Source organism: Ammospiza nelsoni, chromosome 2 (genome assembly GCF_027579445.1).
Source record: "Ammospiza nelsoni isolate bAmmNel1 chromosome 2, bAmmNel1.pri, whole genome shotgun sequence".
Lineage (NCBI taxonomy): Eukaryota > Metazoa > Chordata > Aves > Passeriformes > Passerellidae > Ammospiza > Ammospiza nelsoni.
The window spans coordinates 31509568-31524580 of record NC_080634.1 but is presented as its reverse complement, the minus strand read 5'-3'; the positions used below and the strand labels follow the sequence as shown (position 1 = coordinate 31524580).

The window sequence follows — 15013 nt, the reverse complement described above, 5'->3', positions numbered from 1 at the left end:
ACCTAGAAAGCACCTCAAAATTTCTCATTTGATCACTGCTGACAGCTTCTTACTGTGCTAGCAACCTGTGTCACTGCATTTCTGAAGAGCTTTTGTGTGTTTCCTTCTGTGTTCTGGGCTACAGATAAAATGTTAAGTCTCTAAGTTTTTCAATGCACTCAAGACTCTCCACTCAACTGTTTCTTTCCAGATGGGGAAAGAGTTTTAATTCAGTTCTTTTAGCAAGTATAGAAGAATTTTAAAGGCATGCATATTCCATATGGAGCAAAACGGACTTGATTAATAGGTTGTCATTGCTCCTGTATCCAATGTTGTATATTGCCAGATCTTAAATTCCTTGGGAAATTCCTGCACTTTTTGAATATGCTTGTGAAAAACAGGCAAGTGAAATACTCTGCTAAAATGATTTTCCTTTTGCTGTGTTTATCTTCCCACAGATTTTTGTCCTCTTTCGGGACAATCTGAGCAAGCACACAATGATCAGTATAATACTTAAAAATATCAATACACAAAAAAGAAAGTGTGAAAATCCTCCTTGCAGCAACAATTTGAATATACCAAATAAAGCAAAGGAGCTGCCCTTAGATAAGGAGTTGTAATGACAAGTATTTTTCATAAACCCTGTAGCCATATCTCTGCAAGACAGGGAGAGATTAGGGCATCAGGTATAAAAAACAAATCTAGACATGTAAAGAAGAACATAACCAATGGAGTGCAGATCCCACATTTGTAGACACCACAGCTCACCTGCTCCATAACCCTTCCGGTGTAAATCCCTTCACCATTTCAATGCAAACTCCTCGGCAAAAAACTGTTATTCAATCTTCATTCAAATTGCATGCTTCAACAAATCAATTGAGTGATCAACCCAGAAAACAAGATGTAAAACAGCAGAAATATAAATGTCATTAGGATACCTCTGCCCCTGAGATAAATAGGTGAGCATTGCCCATAACAGCTCCCTGGCATTGGAAGTACGTGACAGACCTAAGGCATTCAGGAGCCCAGGAGAAGCTGAGTAATAATCACAAGCCCTTCAGTTGCAATGATGACATCTTTTGCTCTCCTTTGTCTATCAATTGCTATAATTGAATCTATGGCAGGAATTCTGGGAAATGGAATTATCTTGGCTGCCAGTTCATTGAGCTGCATTGGGAGCAAAACATGGCCCCCATATGATATGATCGTGATCTCGCTGAGTTCATCTAGATTCATTGTGCAGTCATGGAATACACTGGAATACTTAATGAGTATATTTTATGAAAACTTCTTTTGTCAAGAAAACGTGAATGTAACTTCCAAGATAATGTTTACATTTCTGAGCTACTCCAGCCTCTGGTTTGGAGCCTGGCTTAGTGTCTTCTATTGCATCAAGGTTGCCAGTTTTACACAGTCTTTCTTCATCTGGCTGAAGCTGAGAATTGCCAGGCTGGTGCCCTGGATGCTGCTCACATCATGGCTCTGCTCCTTCACAGCTGCAATTTCCTTCACCTGGGATGTCTATAGTGTGCACGAGAACATCACTGCTCCGTCATCCATGACAAACTCTTCAGCATGGACAACCACAAGGAAAGACAATTTGGGTTTATTAATCCTTATCTGTAATGCTGGTATAGGTATGCCTTTAATACTGTCTGTTGTTTCAAGTGTACTGCTGATTTGGTCTCTGTGGATCCACACCAGACGCATGCAAAATAATGCAAGTGGCTTCAGGGATCCCAGCTTGGAGGCCCATATGAAAGCCATCAAGTCAGTCTGCTCCTTCCTTTTCCTTTACATTATATACTTTATTTGTGTTCTTTTCATATTATTTAACATTTTTTCACCTTTAAGCAATGGAGAAATGATTTGTGTTGTTTTAATGGCTGCCTGCCCTACAGCACACACATTGGTCTTAATTTGGAGCAATCCCAAATTTCAACAGTTGCCACCTAGGATTTGGCACCACATTAACTGTCATGGAAGAACTGCTTGCATGTAAAAGACAGTGACTTAGCCTGGATTTTCTAGTTTAGATCCAGAACAATTAAATTGAAATCATCAGATGGATAAATAATAGATGTTGGAATGAGTAGATTAGGGCCTTGATCAGCAGTCAATAGGAAGGTAGGAATTTCTTTTTATTGGATGTTAGTCTTATTAAGAATAATTGTGTATGTTGTCTATTATCAGCTGTACTTTCCCTGGAAATCAACACAGTTTCTCTAAAACAGCAGAAAAGCAGGGCCAAGACTCAGACTAGAATGGAATCTCTTGGAATGCTTGAGGTTACAATACCTGATCCATAGAATAGACCACTTTAAGCACAGGCATGGACACATTCTGTGAACATAAGGCTTCAAAGTGGTTTCTAGTTACTAAAACCTCCTAATGAGGATTCTGAGGAATTCCCAATATTTTCAGAATATCTCATTCATCATTTTCAAATCTGATTGAATTCTAGTAAAATATTTGCTGATTCTAAAGGTGTTTCTAACATTCCAGCATGGCTCAGGAAAGAATGACATGGCCTTTTGAGATTCCTCTTCTTGCTGAAAAAGTGATCTGTGTCACTGCATTATTGTTACATCAGAACTGGAGGTTCAGAATCCTTTCCAGCTGCAGTGGGATGTTACATACTTCTGAAGTAACTGACACAGAAACATACATGACCTGGGCCTTGCATTCACTATGCCCATCCTGGTTCAATATGTCTCATTTGGATGTTGTCAATCTGTGTGAAGCAATGTACCTGTAATTGAGCTGAGTCTGTGCCTGAATAGCCTTCTTCTACAAATTAAAATATATCATGTCAAAGGATAACCCGGGATGGAGTCTTCCTTTCCCTCATGACATAATTTGTGCCACAGGTGACACCACCGGCTTCCATGAACATTTTTATGCCATTTAACAGGGATGGTATAAGTTGAGCCAATGACAATGGCACCCTGACATGCCATTGTCAGCACCATGCACTGTCACCATGCTGGTTGCCAGCCCAGCACCATGAGACACCCGTGTTGGGAGGGTTGGTCCATCCTCTGCCCTTCCCTGCTCTCCCCTCACCGGCCTTCAGGAACAAACCTCAGAGCTCTCTGACCACACCAACAGGCAGAACACGTGGGCTGTGCTCAACCCACAACCCGTGTGTGCTGTCCTGCTCAGGCCTGAGCTCTGAGGCACATGGCTGCTCAGCAGGGACACCCCAAACAGCTGCTCTCACACCATTTGGTTTAACGTTCCCTTATTCCACATTCCTCATGCACATGGGATTCAAAAGCGGGTTCTTGTGCTGTTTTCCTGCCTCTTTAAGTACATCTTTCCTCCAAAGCTTCCTTTCTATAAAATTTAATCAAGTAGTTACCAGTTTTTTAGCATACATTTGGAAATCTAAGAGGGAAAGCCAACAGAAATATTGGAAGGCTCCTCATAGGGTCAGTCTTCTGGGAGACCTTTCTGTCTGCAACTGACCAGCAAATTAACTATTTTCATATTAATAAAACTATCTTCAACACATATTATATACACCAACTATTAAATCCCTCTGTTCTATTGGAAAATTATAATGCTTTAATATCTCCAAACACAAAAAAAAAACATGATAATCCTCTTTGCAGGACAAATTTGAAAATATCTGATAAAGAGAAGAGGCCATGTCAAGTATGTCTCAGAAACCCTAAAGAGATTACAGTGCAACAAATGGAGACATGAAGGCATCAAGTATAAAAGAAAAATCTAGGCATAATGTACACCAGAACCTGGAGTGCAAATCCACATTTGTAAACACCACAGTTCACCTGCTCAATAGCCCTTCCAATGCAAATTCTTTCAGCAAAATGAAAGCTATGTAATTGAATCTTGACCCCATTTGCATGCTTAGACAAATCAGTTGAGCTACCAATCCCCAAAACAAGATGTAAAACAGCAGAAATGTTAAATGACATTAGGATACTTCTGCCCCTGAGATAAATAGGTGAGCATTGCCCATAACAGCTCCCTAGCATTGGAGTGCCTGCCAGATCTGAGGCTCTCAGGAGCCCAGGAGAAGCTGAGTAATGATCACAAGCCCTTCAGTTGCAATGATGACATCTTTTGCTCTCCTTTGTCTATCAATTGCTATAATTGAATCTATGGCAGGAATTCTGGGAAATGGAATTATCTTGGCTGCCAGTTCATTGAGCTGCATTGGGAGCAAAACATGGCCCCCATATGATATGATTGTGATCTCGCTGAGCTCATCTAAAATTACATTGCAATGCTGGATTATACTGGATTTATTCTTAACTATATTTTGTGAACCCTCCTATTTTGAAGAAAATATGTTTGGATTTATAAAGACAGGCTATATGTTTCTGAACCACTCCAGCCTCTGGTTTGGAGCCTGGCTTAGTGTCTTCTATTGCATCAAGGTTGCCAGTTTTACACAGTCTTTCTTCATCTGGCTGAAGCTGAGAATTGCCAGGCTGATGCCCTGGATGCTGCTCACATCATGGCTCTGCTCCTTCACAACTGCAGCTCCCTTCGCCTGGGATGTCTACAGTGTGCACGAGAACATCACTGCTCCTTCATCCATGACAAAAACTTCAGCATGGACAACCACAAGGAAAGACAGCTCTGGTTTGTTAATTCTTCTTTATAGTGCTGGTGTAGCTCTGCCTTTAATACTGTCTGTTGTTTCAAGTGTACTGCTGATTTGGTCTCTGTGGATCCACACCAGACGCATGCAAAATAATGCAAGTGGCTTCAGGGATCCCAGCTTGGAGGCCCATATGAAAGCCATCAAGTCAGTCTGCTCCTTACTTATCTTTTATGTTACATATTTCATAGCATTCACTTTTCTTTTATACAATTTGTTTTTACGTTTTAGCACCCCAAAATCCATATGTATAGCTGTAATGGCTGCCTGCCCTTCAGCACACACATTGGTCCTAATTTGGAGCAATCCCAAATTTCAAGAGCTGCCAGCTCGGATTTGGCACCACATCAACTGTTCTGTCAGAATTACATCCGTGTAAAAGATCATGATTTATCCTGGACTGTCTAGTTGAGTTGTCAGTGAACTTATTTTAAACCAAAAGAGTTATAAAGTAATAGAAATTGAAATGGGTAGATTAGATTACTAATCTGGAGTTAAGAAAAAGGTGAAAATTTTCTCCTATTTACTCTTCTTTCCTTGAAAATCCCAGTTTCTTTAAGACAGCAGAAAAACATGGACATGATTCAGAACAGACTGTAATCCCTCTTGAAATGCTTAAAGTTACTAATTCATTATACAAACAGATCACCCCTGCTTGATCACAAGCATGCTCACATTTAATTTGGCAATACGATGCTTGAATGCTGTTTCTGGTTAATACACGCTCCTAAAGATGATGCTGAAGAATTCCTAATAAGATGGGAATATCTTACTCATAATATTTCACTACTGCTGAATTGTAGATAAAAAGGTTGTAGACTCTAAAAGTGTCTTTAAAACTCTGGCAAGGTTCGGTATGAAATGACATAGACATTTGAGCTTCCTTTGCTCTTGCTGAAGGAGTGACCAGTGTCTGTGTTCCCAGTGAAATGATGCACTGGAGGATTCGCCAAAGTCCTGTGATCGCAGCTAATAGGAAAATCTCACTGCATTCTTGGTACAGCAGGACTGGAGCTTTAGAATCCTTTCCAGCTGCACTGGGATTTTATTTACTTTTAAAGTGACTGTCACTGAAACATACTTGACCTGAGCCTAATATTGATTATGCCCATCCTGAATCAATGTGTCTCATTTGGATGTTGTCCATCTGTGTGAAGCAATGTACCTGTAATTGAGCTGAAGTCTGTGCCTGAATTTCTTTATTCTACAAATTAATAAATACCAAGTCCAAGGATAACTTGAGATGGAGTCTTCCTTTCCCTCATGACATAATTTGTGCCACAGGTGACACCACCGGCTTCCATGAACATTTTTATGCCATTTAACAGGGATGGTATAAGTTGAGCCAATGACAATGGCACCCTGACATGCCATTGTCAGCACCATGCACTGTCACCATGCTGGTTGCCAGCCCAGCACCATGAGACACCCGTGTTGGGAGGGTTGGTCCATCCTCTGCCCTTCCCTGCTCTCCCCTCACCGGCCTTCAGGAACAAACCTCAGAGCTCTCTGACCACACCAACAGGCAGAACACGTGGGCTGTGCTCAACCCACAACCCGTGTGTGCTGTCCTGCTCAGGCCTGAGCTCTGAGGCACACGGCTGCTCAGCAGGGACACCCCAAACAGCTGCTCTCACACCATTTGGTTTAACGTTCCCTTATTCCACATTCCTCATGCACATGGGATTCAAAAGCGGGTTCTTGTGCTGTTTTCCTGCCTCTTTAAGTACATCTTTCCTCCAAAGCTTCCTTTCTATAAAATTTAATCAAGTAGTTACCAGTTTTTTAGCATACATTTGGAAATCTAAGAGGGAAAGCCAACAGAAATATTGGAAGGCTCCTCATAGGGTCAGTCTTCTGGGAGACCTTTCTTTCGGTAACTAACCTCCTAACTAACTCTGACCATATGAAGAAAAATATCTTTAACATGCATTATATACACCATCTACTAAATCCCTGCATTCTATTGGATAAATTATAAGATGAGTTTGACAAGGGATTTGTTCTGGGAAGGAAAGTAGCAACTCCTGTATTAATAGAAGAATTATATTTCTTGGGCTTAGGATCCTCTGAAGACATGTATCTTGTCTGAGAGCAGGCAATTTCACTTTTCTCTGTTCTCTTTGTAATCTAAAGGTGATTTGTTCCCTCCACCTTAAACCTGCCAGTTTGCAACCTGAAGAAGCTTTGGAAGTCATGGAATCAGACCCTTCTGAAACATACAAGCTATTTCCACACACACCCATGTCACATTACTGCAATGGCAGCTAGATTCATATCTGGTACGGTGAAGCAAATCAGGAAAGAAACAAAATTCAAAGCTCATCCTGCTCTAACATTGCTGAAAGACATCATGCAAATCATCTTGTCCTGTAGCTTTTCACATTGAACATCCAGGAAAACACTCACAAGATTTTCTAGGAAACTGCACACACATAACATAAAGCAATGAGGACAGCATTTTAAACAAAGCCCTTTTCTGTTAAAAGTACTTTTCTATATTACTGTAATTTAATGATGAAAAAAGTCATCAGTGAGTAATTCAAAAAAGAGAATAGACTCCATTTCTTTTCTAAAGCACAGTCTTTTCCAAGTGAAAAAACAGTAATTTGATTAGAATCCTTAGCTCAATGCAAGAAATGCAAACATCTAGATGAGAGATGACTACAGGATCCTTCTCTGATTTGCGTTCCTATAAGCATGCCTGGAGTTTTCATTATGGAAATTCTGGACAACAGCTGATGGACTCTGCTTTCAATGCCCACCAGAACATGATTTAAGAATTGGTAGCACATGTACAATTGGCAGTTGGGCACATTATCTGATGGTCCCTTATTACTCTGCATATTGAAATGAAAGGCAGGAATGGAACATTTCACTGGATAGAGTCATACACCAAAATACACATCTATTAAACAGACAATTTCTTAACCAAAATTCCTTATTTTTTCATCTCAGAGGAGCTAAGTTTGTTGAGATATGGAAATGCAAGTCTTACTCATGGCTGAGCTGCAAGAGTCTTTCACAAGCCAAAATTTGCTGTGTATTCAGGCCAATTCACTGAGCTCTTTTTGCACCTTTTACATATGCAGTGAAATCTCTTAGAAAACTATCTTTCTTTTATGACGGGACATTAAAATTATGATATCTGCACTTATCTTTTGAATTATTTTCATCTATCCCATGAAATGGAATGGAACACTACGTTAAGCTCAGAGTTGAAAAACAAATATTCTATTATCTTCAAGTAGTTGCACACATATGTAAAGTGTGTTGAATTAACCTAAAATGCAGAATGGGCAGAAATTTCAGTTCAGCTATGACTGCATATATGTGTTGGTGAAAGTCCAGGAGGAATTCATGTCAGTTGCTCAAAAAACAGAGGAAATTTCTGCTTAAGGGAGTTGTCAGCAAATTACTCTTTGTTTTTATCACAATCACAGAAAGGTTGTATCTGCAAGTACATCTTGCACTCATGGATTCCCAGATCACTTATAAGGGAAAAAAGGAGACCTGAATAGAAAACCTCATTATTCAGTGTTTTGAAAGTTGAGATTGCTTAAAAAACCACCAGCAAGGGTATCAGTAAAAACCAGATTTAATACTAAGCAACAGCATGACAAAGGTCAGTGGCATGGTTCACTCTACTACTTACTAGACAGTTAAGGCACACCAAGGGTAAAAAAGGAACAAACAAAAATCCACTCAATCTAAACAGAAATTAACCAAGTACTATCTATTTTTGTGCGTGTGTTTAGCTGTGTGTGATAAAAGGATAGAAAGGGCAAGGATAAAAAGAAACACAGCATAAAAGCTTAATAGCACTCAAACTTAACAGTACCTTACTTGTACCTTAAACTTGACAATTTAGTAATGGAACAACACTGAACAGCATTTAACATAACTTAAATTATACCTTAAACTTAAAAATTTAGCAAAGGAATAGCACTCAACAGCATTTAACTTAGCTTATAGCTTAAAGTTACTTACAGCCCTAATTTACTTAGATACCTAAGATACTTAAAGCACCTGAAAGAGCAGCATTTCTCCTGTTTTGCCATAGCTATGCACACTTGTATGCACACGGACATAAAGAGTCAGTGCAAGGTACATGTGAAAAATTCCCCTCAAAGGTGATATATGGTCTCCTTGAGCCAGGTCTCAGAAGATCTTGGAGATCTATATCACAGCCAAGATAGCTCAGCTACCTTAGAAGGCATAAAATCAGCAGGATGGCTTCTGTGGCAGTGTTGGAAACAAAAAAGTTTTAAGAAAAGGCATAATAACAAACCTCTTTACAGAGAAAAACTGAGCCAGGGCAAGAGGTTCTTGCTCCTGGTAAAACACCTCACAAAAGCAATTAGTTTCTTTGTTCTCTTCTTTTTTTATTAAATTGCTTTTTGGCTTCTGTCCAATTTGCTATCCTTAAGTTTGAGGTGAAGTCCCCCAGATCCTATGAGGTGCCTTTTTACCTAATCGAGGAAAGAAACATCTGGGCTTTTTTCCTTTTTAAAGAGACAAAGGATAGTCTTGTCACTCAATCAACAGGGGGCACATTCCTACACGAAGGTAACAAAATACTCACTCGGGATGCCTTTGCATCTCCTCAATGGGCAAAGGGGCCTCTAGGAGTGGGGATATCAGCCCAGGATCAATTGTTATTTGGTGATCTCCAAGTGCAGCAAAAGAAAGATTTTGCTGGCCCAGAGGGAGGTTGCTGGTCCCAGCCACTGTGGCCCAGGAGAGCTCCAAGGGTCTCATTTTGGAACGCTGCTTGTGGGCCGCAAGTGAGCGGGCCTCAGTCATAACAATGTTCCAACCTGGCCACGCTTCGGGTCAGCGCCCTTTCCTTGAAAGTGTGAGAATAAGAATGTTACACCATTCAGGCAAGAAAAAAACTTTCCACGGTTGTTCATAAAAATTCCAGGAGCTCATTAGGCAGTGCAAGTTTCCAGGAGCAGATGGTGTTTGTGATGAGCTCAAGAGGCGCTGGGCCCAGGGGCTGCTCATCGAGGCCGAGGCCTAACGAGCATTCCTCAGATCGCAGAGTGTGGCCTGAAAGGGCAGGGGCTGGTGGATAAACCAGCACAGCCAGTAGAAAGCTGAAGTGACAGACAGCAGCCTAAATGGTCTAAGAGGAGAGAGCTACCAAATTCTTTCCCAGCCTTGTCTTAACAAACACTGAGAAAATCCCACTGTGTAAGAATAAGGCATGGAATAACTTGCACTCTCAAATGTGGGAAGAGGGTTGAAAGGGCAGATGAATGTTATGCGCACTCTTGGTACAGAAGCAAGGGAAGAAAAGGGTCTGAGAAAAAATGAAGGGAACAACAGAGACTATTGTATAACTGGGTCCAAGTGCAAGAGACCAGCAGTACAAAGGGAATTAATAAACTAATTAATTGGTGTTTCCTTAAGCTTTCCTTAATTATCTATTGCTGTATCTCAGCATTCAATTATGTGTTTGTTCATCATTTATGTTGGATACAACCACAATTTTCAACTCCTGGACAGGCAATATCATCAGAGTCTTCAGTGTTTGACACATTCCTTCCAATCAGAGGCAGGGGCATAAGGACACATTATGTATCCCTAAGGGGATCCAATCACTTTGCTTTACTAAGTCAATTTCATACAATCTCCATAGCTTTGATTTTTGGTAATACTTAGGCTGACTCTACTCTATGTGTATGATGCTCACTTTTTCTTTTGAAATCTCTTCAGACAGCAGTCACAAAGCTGATGCAGTTTAATTGACACAGCTTGTACTGAATTAATTCTTTTTTAATTGCCTGTTATTTCTGGGCACAATATGGAAATGTAAAGGAGGATGATCCACAGGTTCTATTCATTTAACATAGAAAGAGTTAAATGCAGCAACTAACAGAACATGCAGACAGTTATTCACTGTAGTTTGCATCCCTGTAACTGCTGGTGGGCTTTTACAATCAAAGCATTCTATCCTCAGCTAAGAGAAATGGAAAATCCTATTGCATTTTTAAGGCTTTCCTGGACATCCACAATTTTGTCTTTTTCTGGATATATACCTTATGAGCAATACTACCATCCTGGTTTTAGTTTGATTAATGCCAATACGCAGATGATACTTGTGAAACGTAACAAATAACTTTAACATAGCATATTGAAAATATGCCTAATACATTTATTATAATGAAAAATTATAAAACCCTCCAAACATTAGTAAAAAGTGACTAATCACATCTGATGCCTAAATTTTCAGTTTTGAAATTATTTCCTTGTAAAGATATAGTCATTCTTCTGTTTTCCAAATATGAAAATTTAAGTATTCAATCAGCTGTACATAGTAACAGACCTGGCAACTCTTGAACAGATTTTCTCCTTTATGTATCAAGACATGAGATATAATGTTTGCTGCAAATTCCATTTTCCTTGACAGAAGATTCTGCCATGCAGAAAGAGCACAAAAAATATTTATGTCTATATCTTTTATTAATGAGGAGGCTATTTTTTACCACACATTTTAGATCAATAGCTATTCACAAAGCAAATACACTTGCACAGTTCCCACTTTCTCCTTCTGTCTCACATGCCCACACACACTCATAGTAACCTGTAATTGAATTACAAAAGGAAAGCAGATTTAAATTATAAGCAATAAACAATCACAGTGCTGAAGGAAGAAAATATACAAACATTGCAAGCAGCAATGTTGATTAATGAGTGATTTGCATCCCTAAGATGCATCTTAAGCTAGAATTGTGGTGTTATGCTGATTTGGTCTGAAGAAATTGTGGGCTTGGAAACCAGCTACCAGAGAGACCTGGTCCACTGTTTTTAACTTGTATCTTCAAATTCAGAGATGAAAGATTTAAATATTCAGAGGAAAAGTTTAGAAACCTTATCTTACAAAAAAGGATAAACACAGACATACACATCACCTGGTTCCTACTGAAACTTGAATCATTTAGATCTTGAGAACTGAGATGTTGACATTTAATTAAAAACTACTCCTCACAAATCTCTCAAGCAAAGGTCAGAGCATAATCTGCCACAATTTATACAAATTTTCAGTGGCCATTGTATCAGTTGTTCCATTGTTAGCTGACTGCACACTTAACATGAAATCCTAAACAGTGACCCCAAGTTAATTTTAATACACATGGTTCAAATAAACAGTGATTTAATAATTACTTGGAATTATCAAAACTTGAGGGGGAAAAAGTAACAGAGAATCACATAAAAAGATTTTTTAAATTATTGAGGAAAAATGGTACAGAAAGCAGCAATATCACAAAAAAAACCCTGTATAAATGTATGTATAAATTAAAATGTCTCAGTGGAAGTGCACTGAAAACATATTCCTTAGACCACATTAAAAGAAATCATTAAAACTTTACTTTCTATTTGTTTAACTCTTCATTCAATGGGTCATAAGATCAAAATATAGTTTATTTTGAAATGAAATACATCTTATCTTTTCTTACAATAAAAATCATATTGAAGTCTTGAAGTCTCCCTGAAACCAAATTTTGTCAAATATTAATATTTCCTTGGAGTCCACTTTCTTCAAGTGGTACTTTTGCTGAAAAATTTCTGACTGACACTTCTCCAAAAGCATTTGGGCTCACAAGACAGTAAATATATAACTAGCTTTTGGAAGGCTTTGACAAATACATTCATAAAGATTACACAAAGGTAAATACCACTTCAGGTAACTTCATTTCAGATGTCTGTTTAAACCATGGTCAGTTTGAGATACAGAGATTAATCCATCTCAAAGCTCAGGTTTATCTTAACCACAGGATGCATCTCATTTCTCTGAAACTCAAAATCCCTCCAGCCCAGCCCGAGTAAGGAAGAAAGTGGTTTCCTTCCTAACTGCTTGCTTTCCTTCAGGCAGCCCCTTCTTTACCTTAGCACTCAGTGTACTACCTTTATCTCTTAACTCCATCTATGTTTTGTTTCAAGATAATGACAGTTCAAAGACACATGTACTTACACAGACCCAAACCAAGTTTTGAAGCAGCCTGTATTAACTTCAGACCACAAGACATGCATTTGGGTGTGCTTATCTTTCTGATTTTCACAGGCGTATGGGACTGACAGTCATAAGACCTGGAGGAAGCCTTCAGAAATGTGTACAGCCTCTGTACAAAGGGGCTCATACTCTGAATTGAAACAATTAGCCAAGAGTGGTTTTTCTACTAGTTGTCTTGCAGTGAGTGATGTACTTTGAAATTCTATTTATAATGTGCAGCAGTAAAGGTATAAATTTCCCATAGATACAAAAGAACTGTGTTCAGAGGTATTGGAGGTAAAGATTACTGCTGTGAGCTGAAATCATGGGACAGGACAGTGTCTTGTGGGACACATGATGGCTTTTGGATCAACTCTGGCTCTGCATTTCTGTCATAAAAAGCCCACATGGGGTGAATGTGCATAAAAGAGCAGGGTCTGTGCATGTGATACCAGAAATCAGATCAAAGGAAGAACTGGTAGGCGCTGAGAGACAAGTGAAACTCTCCTAAGAATACATAAGGTCAGGAGACTCTCAGTCCTGTGGATTCACAAGAACAGAAAAACTCAGAACATCAAGATTCTCCAGTCTCTCAAGGCCACAAGCACCTCGTGATACCAGGTAACAGTCGGTGAGTGTCTGAGTGTGAGTCAATAACTAATGTGTGAATTGGTATCTGCCATTAATAATAACAGCTGGAGTCTACTAATAGCCTAACTAGTAAGAAGTGATCTAAAAGGCATTAATTGTGATCTTTTTCTCTCCTGACTTTAGTACCGACCAGGAAAATTTGCAAATTTACTCATGAAACCATCACATCCTTGCTTGACTCTCTGGGACTAATACGGGCTCATTAATGGCTGCCTGCCCAAGCCTGATCTGTATCTCACTGACCAATACATATTCCACTAATCCTGCTCATTATCCCTTCACTGACCTGCATACTTTGCACTGTGTTGATCACAGTATAGGGAAGTCTGAGATGTTGCATATCCTCAAGGCAGAGTTCGTTGTCAAGTACCAGATTAAAATGCTATATGGTTACTATGGAGTAAGGCCTTTCTGTCTGCTCTACAGCAATCTTCTCTTGCAGCTGCAGCAAAAGGATGATTTATTCAGAGGGTCTGTTGTGGTAATTCCTGAACAATGAAGAAGGGATTTAAGGGGACCATTGGAGTCACCAAATCGACATTAGTGTTAACAGAATGAAACATGCCCAATAGCTGCTTTCAGTAATTATGACCTTGGTCATTACTGCAGAAGTTTTCTGTCACCATTTCACTCAGACCTAATTCCAGGGCCTTATTTTCTCATTGTTTGAAACCCCCTTGCGATATACTTTATTCTTCTCTTTACATTATATAGTCCATATTCCAGTTAGTGTCTCAAAATACTTAGAAGAAAAAGTTTGTTTTGCTAGGCTGACAACTTTTTGAAGTCTCTACCTTCTGACTGTAAAATGGACTTTGTAGTCATCTGATGATCCATGAAGACATTCTTCATGTTGTTCCAGCTCTAGCACATCATTTTGGTAAGTGTTGTGTTCAGTTTCATAAGCAAAATATCTCAGAGTTGTTCTGCTGTTTCCTGCATGATTTTCCCAGAATCATAGCACCATTTTAGTTAGCAAATATTTTAATATAAAGTCCAACCATTAACCTAGCTCTAAATCTAAGGGCCTGTGGCCCTAAGTGCCTCATCTACATATCTTTGAAATAAATCTGTGGATAGCAACTCAACCACTTCCCTGGGGAGTCTGTCCCAGCATTTGATAACCCTGCCAGTGAAACATTTTTTCCCAATATCTCACCTGAGCCTCCTCTAGCACAACATGAGGTAATTTTCTTTCATGCTGTCTGTTCAAACACCCATGGGCACTGGCACATACCTGGCTGCGTGGACACAGTGCCCATAAAAGAGGCTCTGGTCATCAAGGGCCTGTATGCTGAGAAACAGATCTTACTCTAAGGCTTCCTGAAATGGGTTTAAAATGTCAGTGAGAATTCAGTTGGTGGACACTTATCAGCAAAGAATAGTGCTAAGTGAAACCACTGAACCTCAGTATAGGAACTGACATAGCAATGGATACCTTACCTAACTCTCATTGGCACACCTGTAGTGGGATTTCCCCCACCTTTACCACATTTCCAAAGGAGTGGCAGTGACTTTCTGGTCTTCAGAGGTCTCTATCAGGTAGCAGAAGCAGGATGCTCTGCAAAGGAAGGTCAGCCAGGAACTGAAGTTGACAGCAAACCAGTCATGAAGCAAGGTCCTCACAAGAGTTGCAATCCCATAGTACCTGAACAAAAAAACCTCCAGAACAGGTCAGCAACAGCAGCAAGGTTAAGCCAGTAGTACAGGCAATCCTGAAAAAGCCAAGATCAAGCCATAAAGTCAAG

General features: G+C 39.6%; 2 protein-coding genes across 2 annotated transcripts; both read left to right on the top strand.

Moving 5' to 3' along the window:
* The first annotated feature begins 1045 nt into the window (after positions 1 to 1045).
* LOC132087575 (taste receptor type 2 member 40-like) lies at positions 1046 to 1981 on the top strand. Its single transcript, XM_059493933.1, has one exon. The coding sequence runs from the start codon at positions 1046 to 1048 to the stop codon at positions 1979 to 1981; it is 936 nt and encodes a 311-aa protein (XP_059349916.1).
* A 2077-nt stretch (positions 1982 to 4058) lies between these two features.
* LOC132070178 (taste receptor type 2 member 40-like) lies at positions 4059 to 4994 on the top strand. The gene has a single exon (XM_059466818.1). The coding sequence runs from the start codon at positions 4059 to 4061 to the stop codon at positions 4992 to 4994; it is 936 nt and encodes a 311-aa protein (XP_059322801.1).
* The last annotated feature ends 10019 nt before the right edge of the window (positions 4995 to 15013 follow it).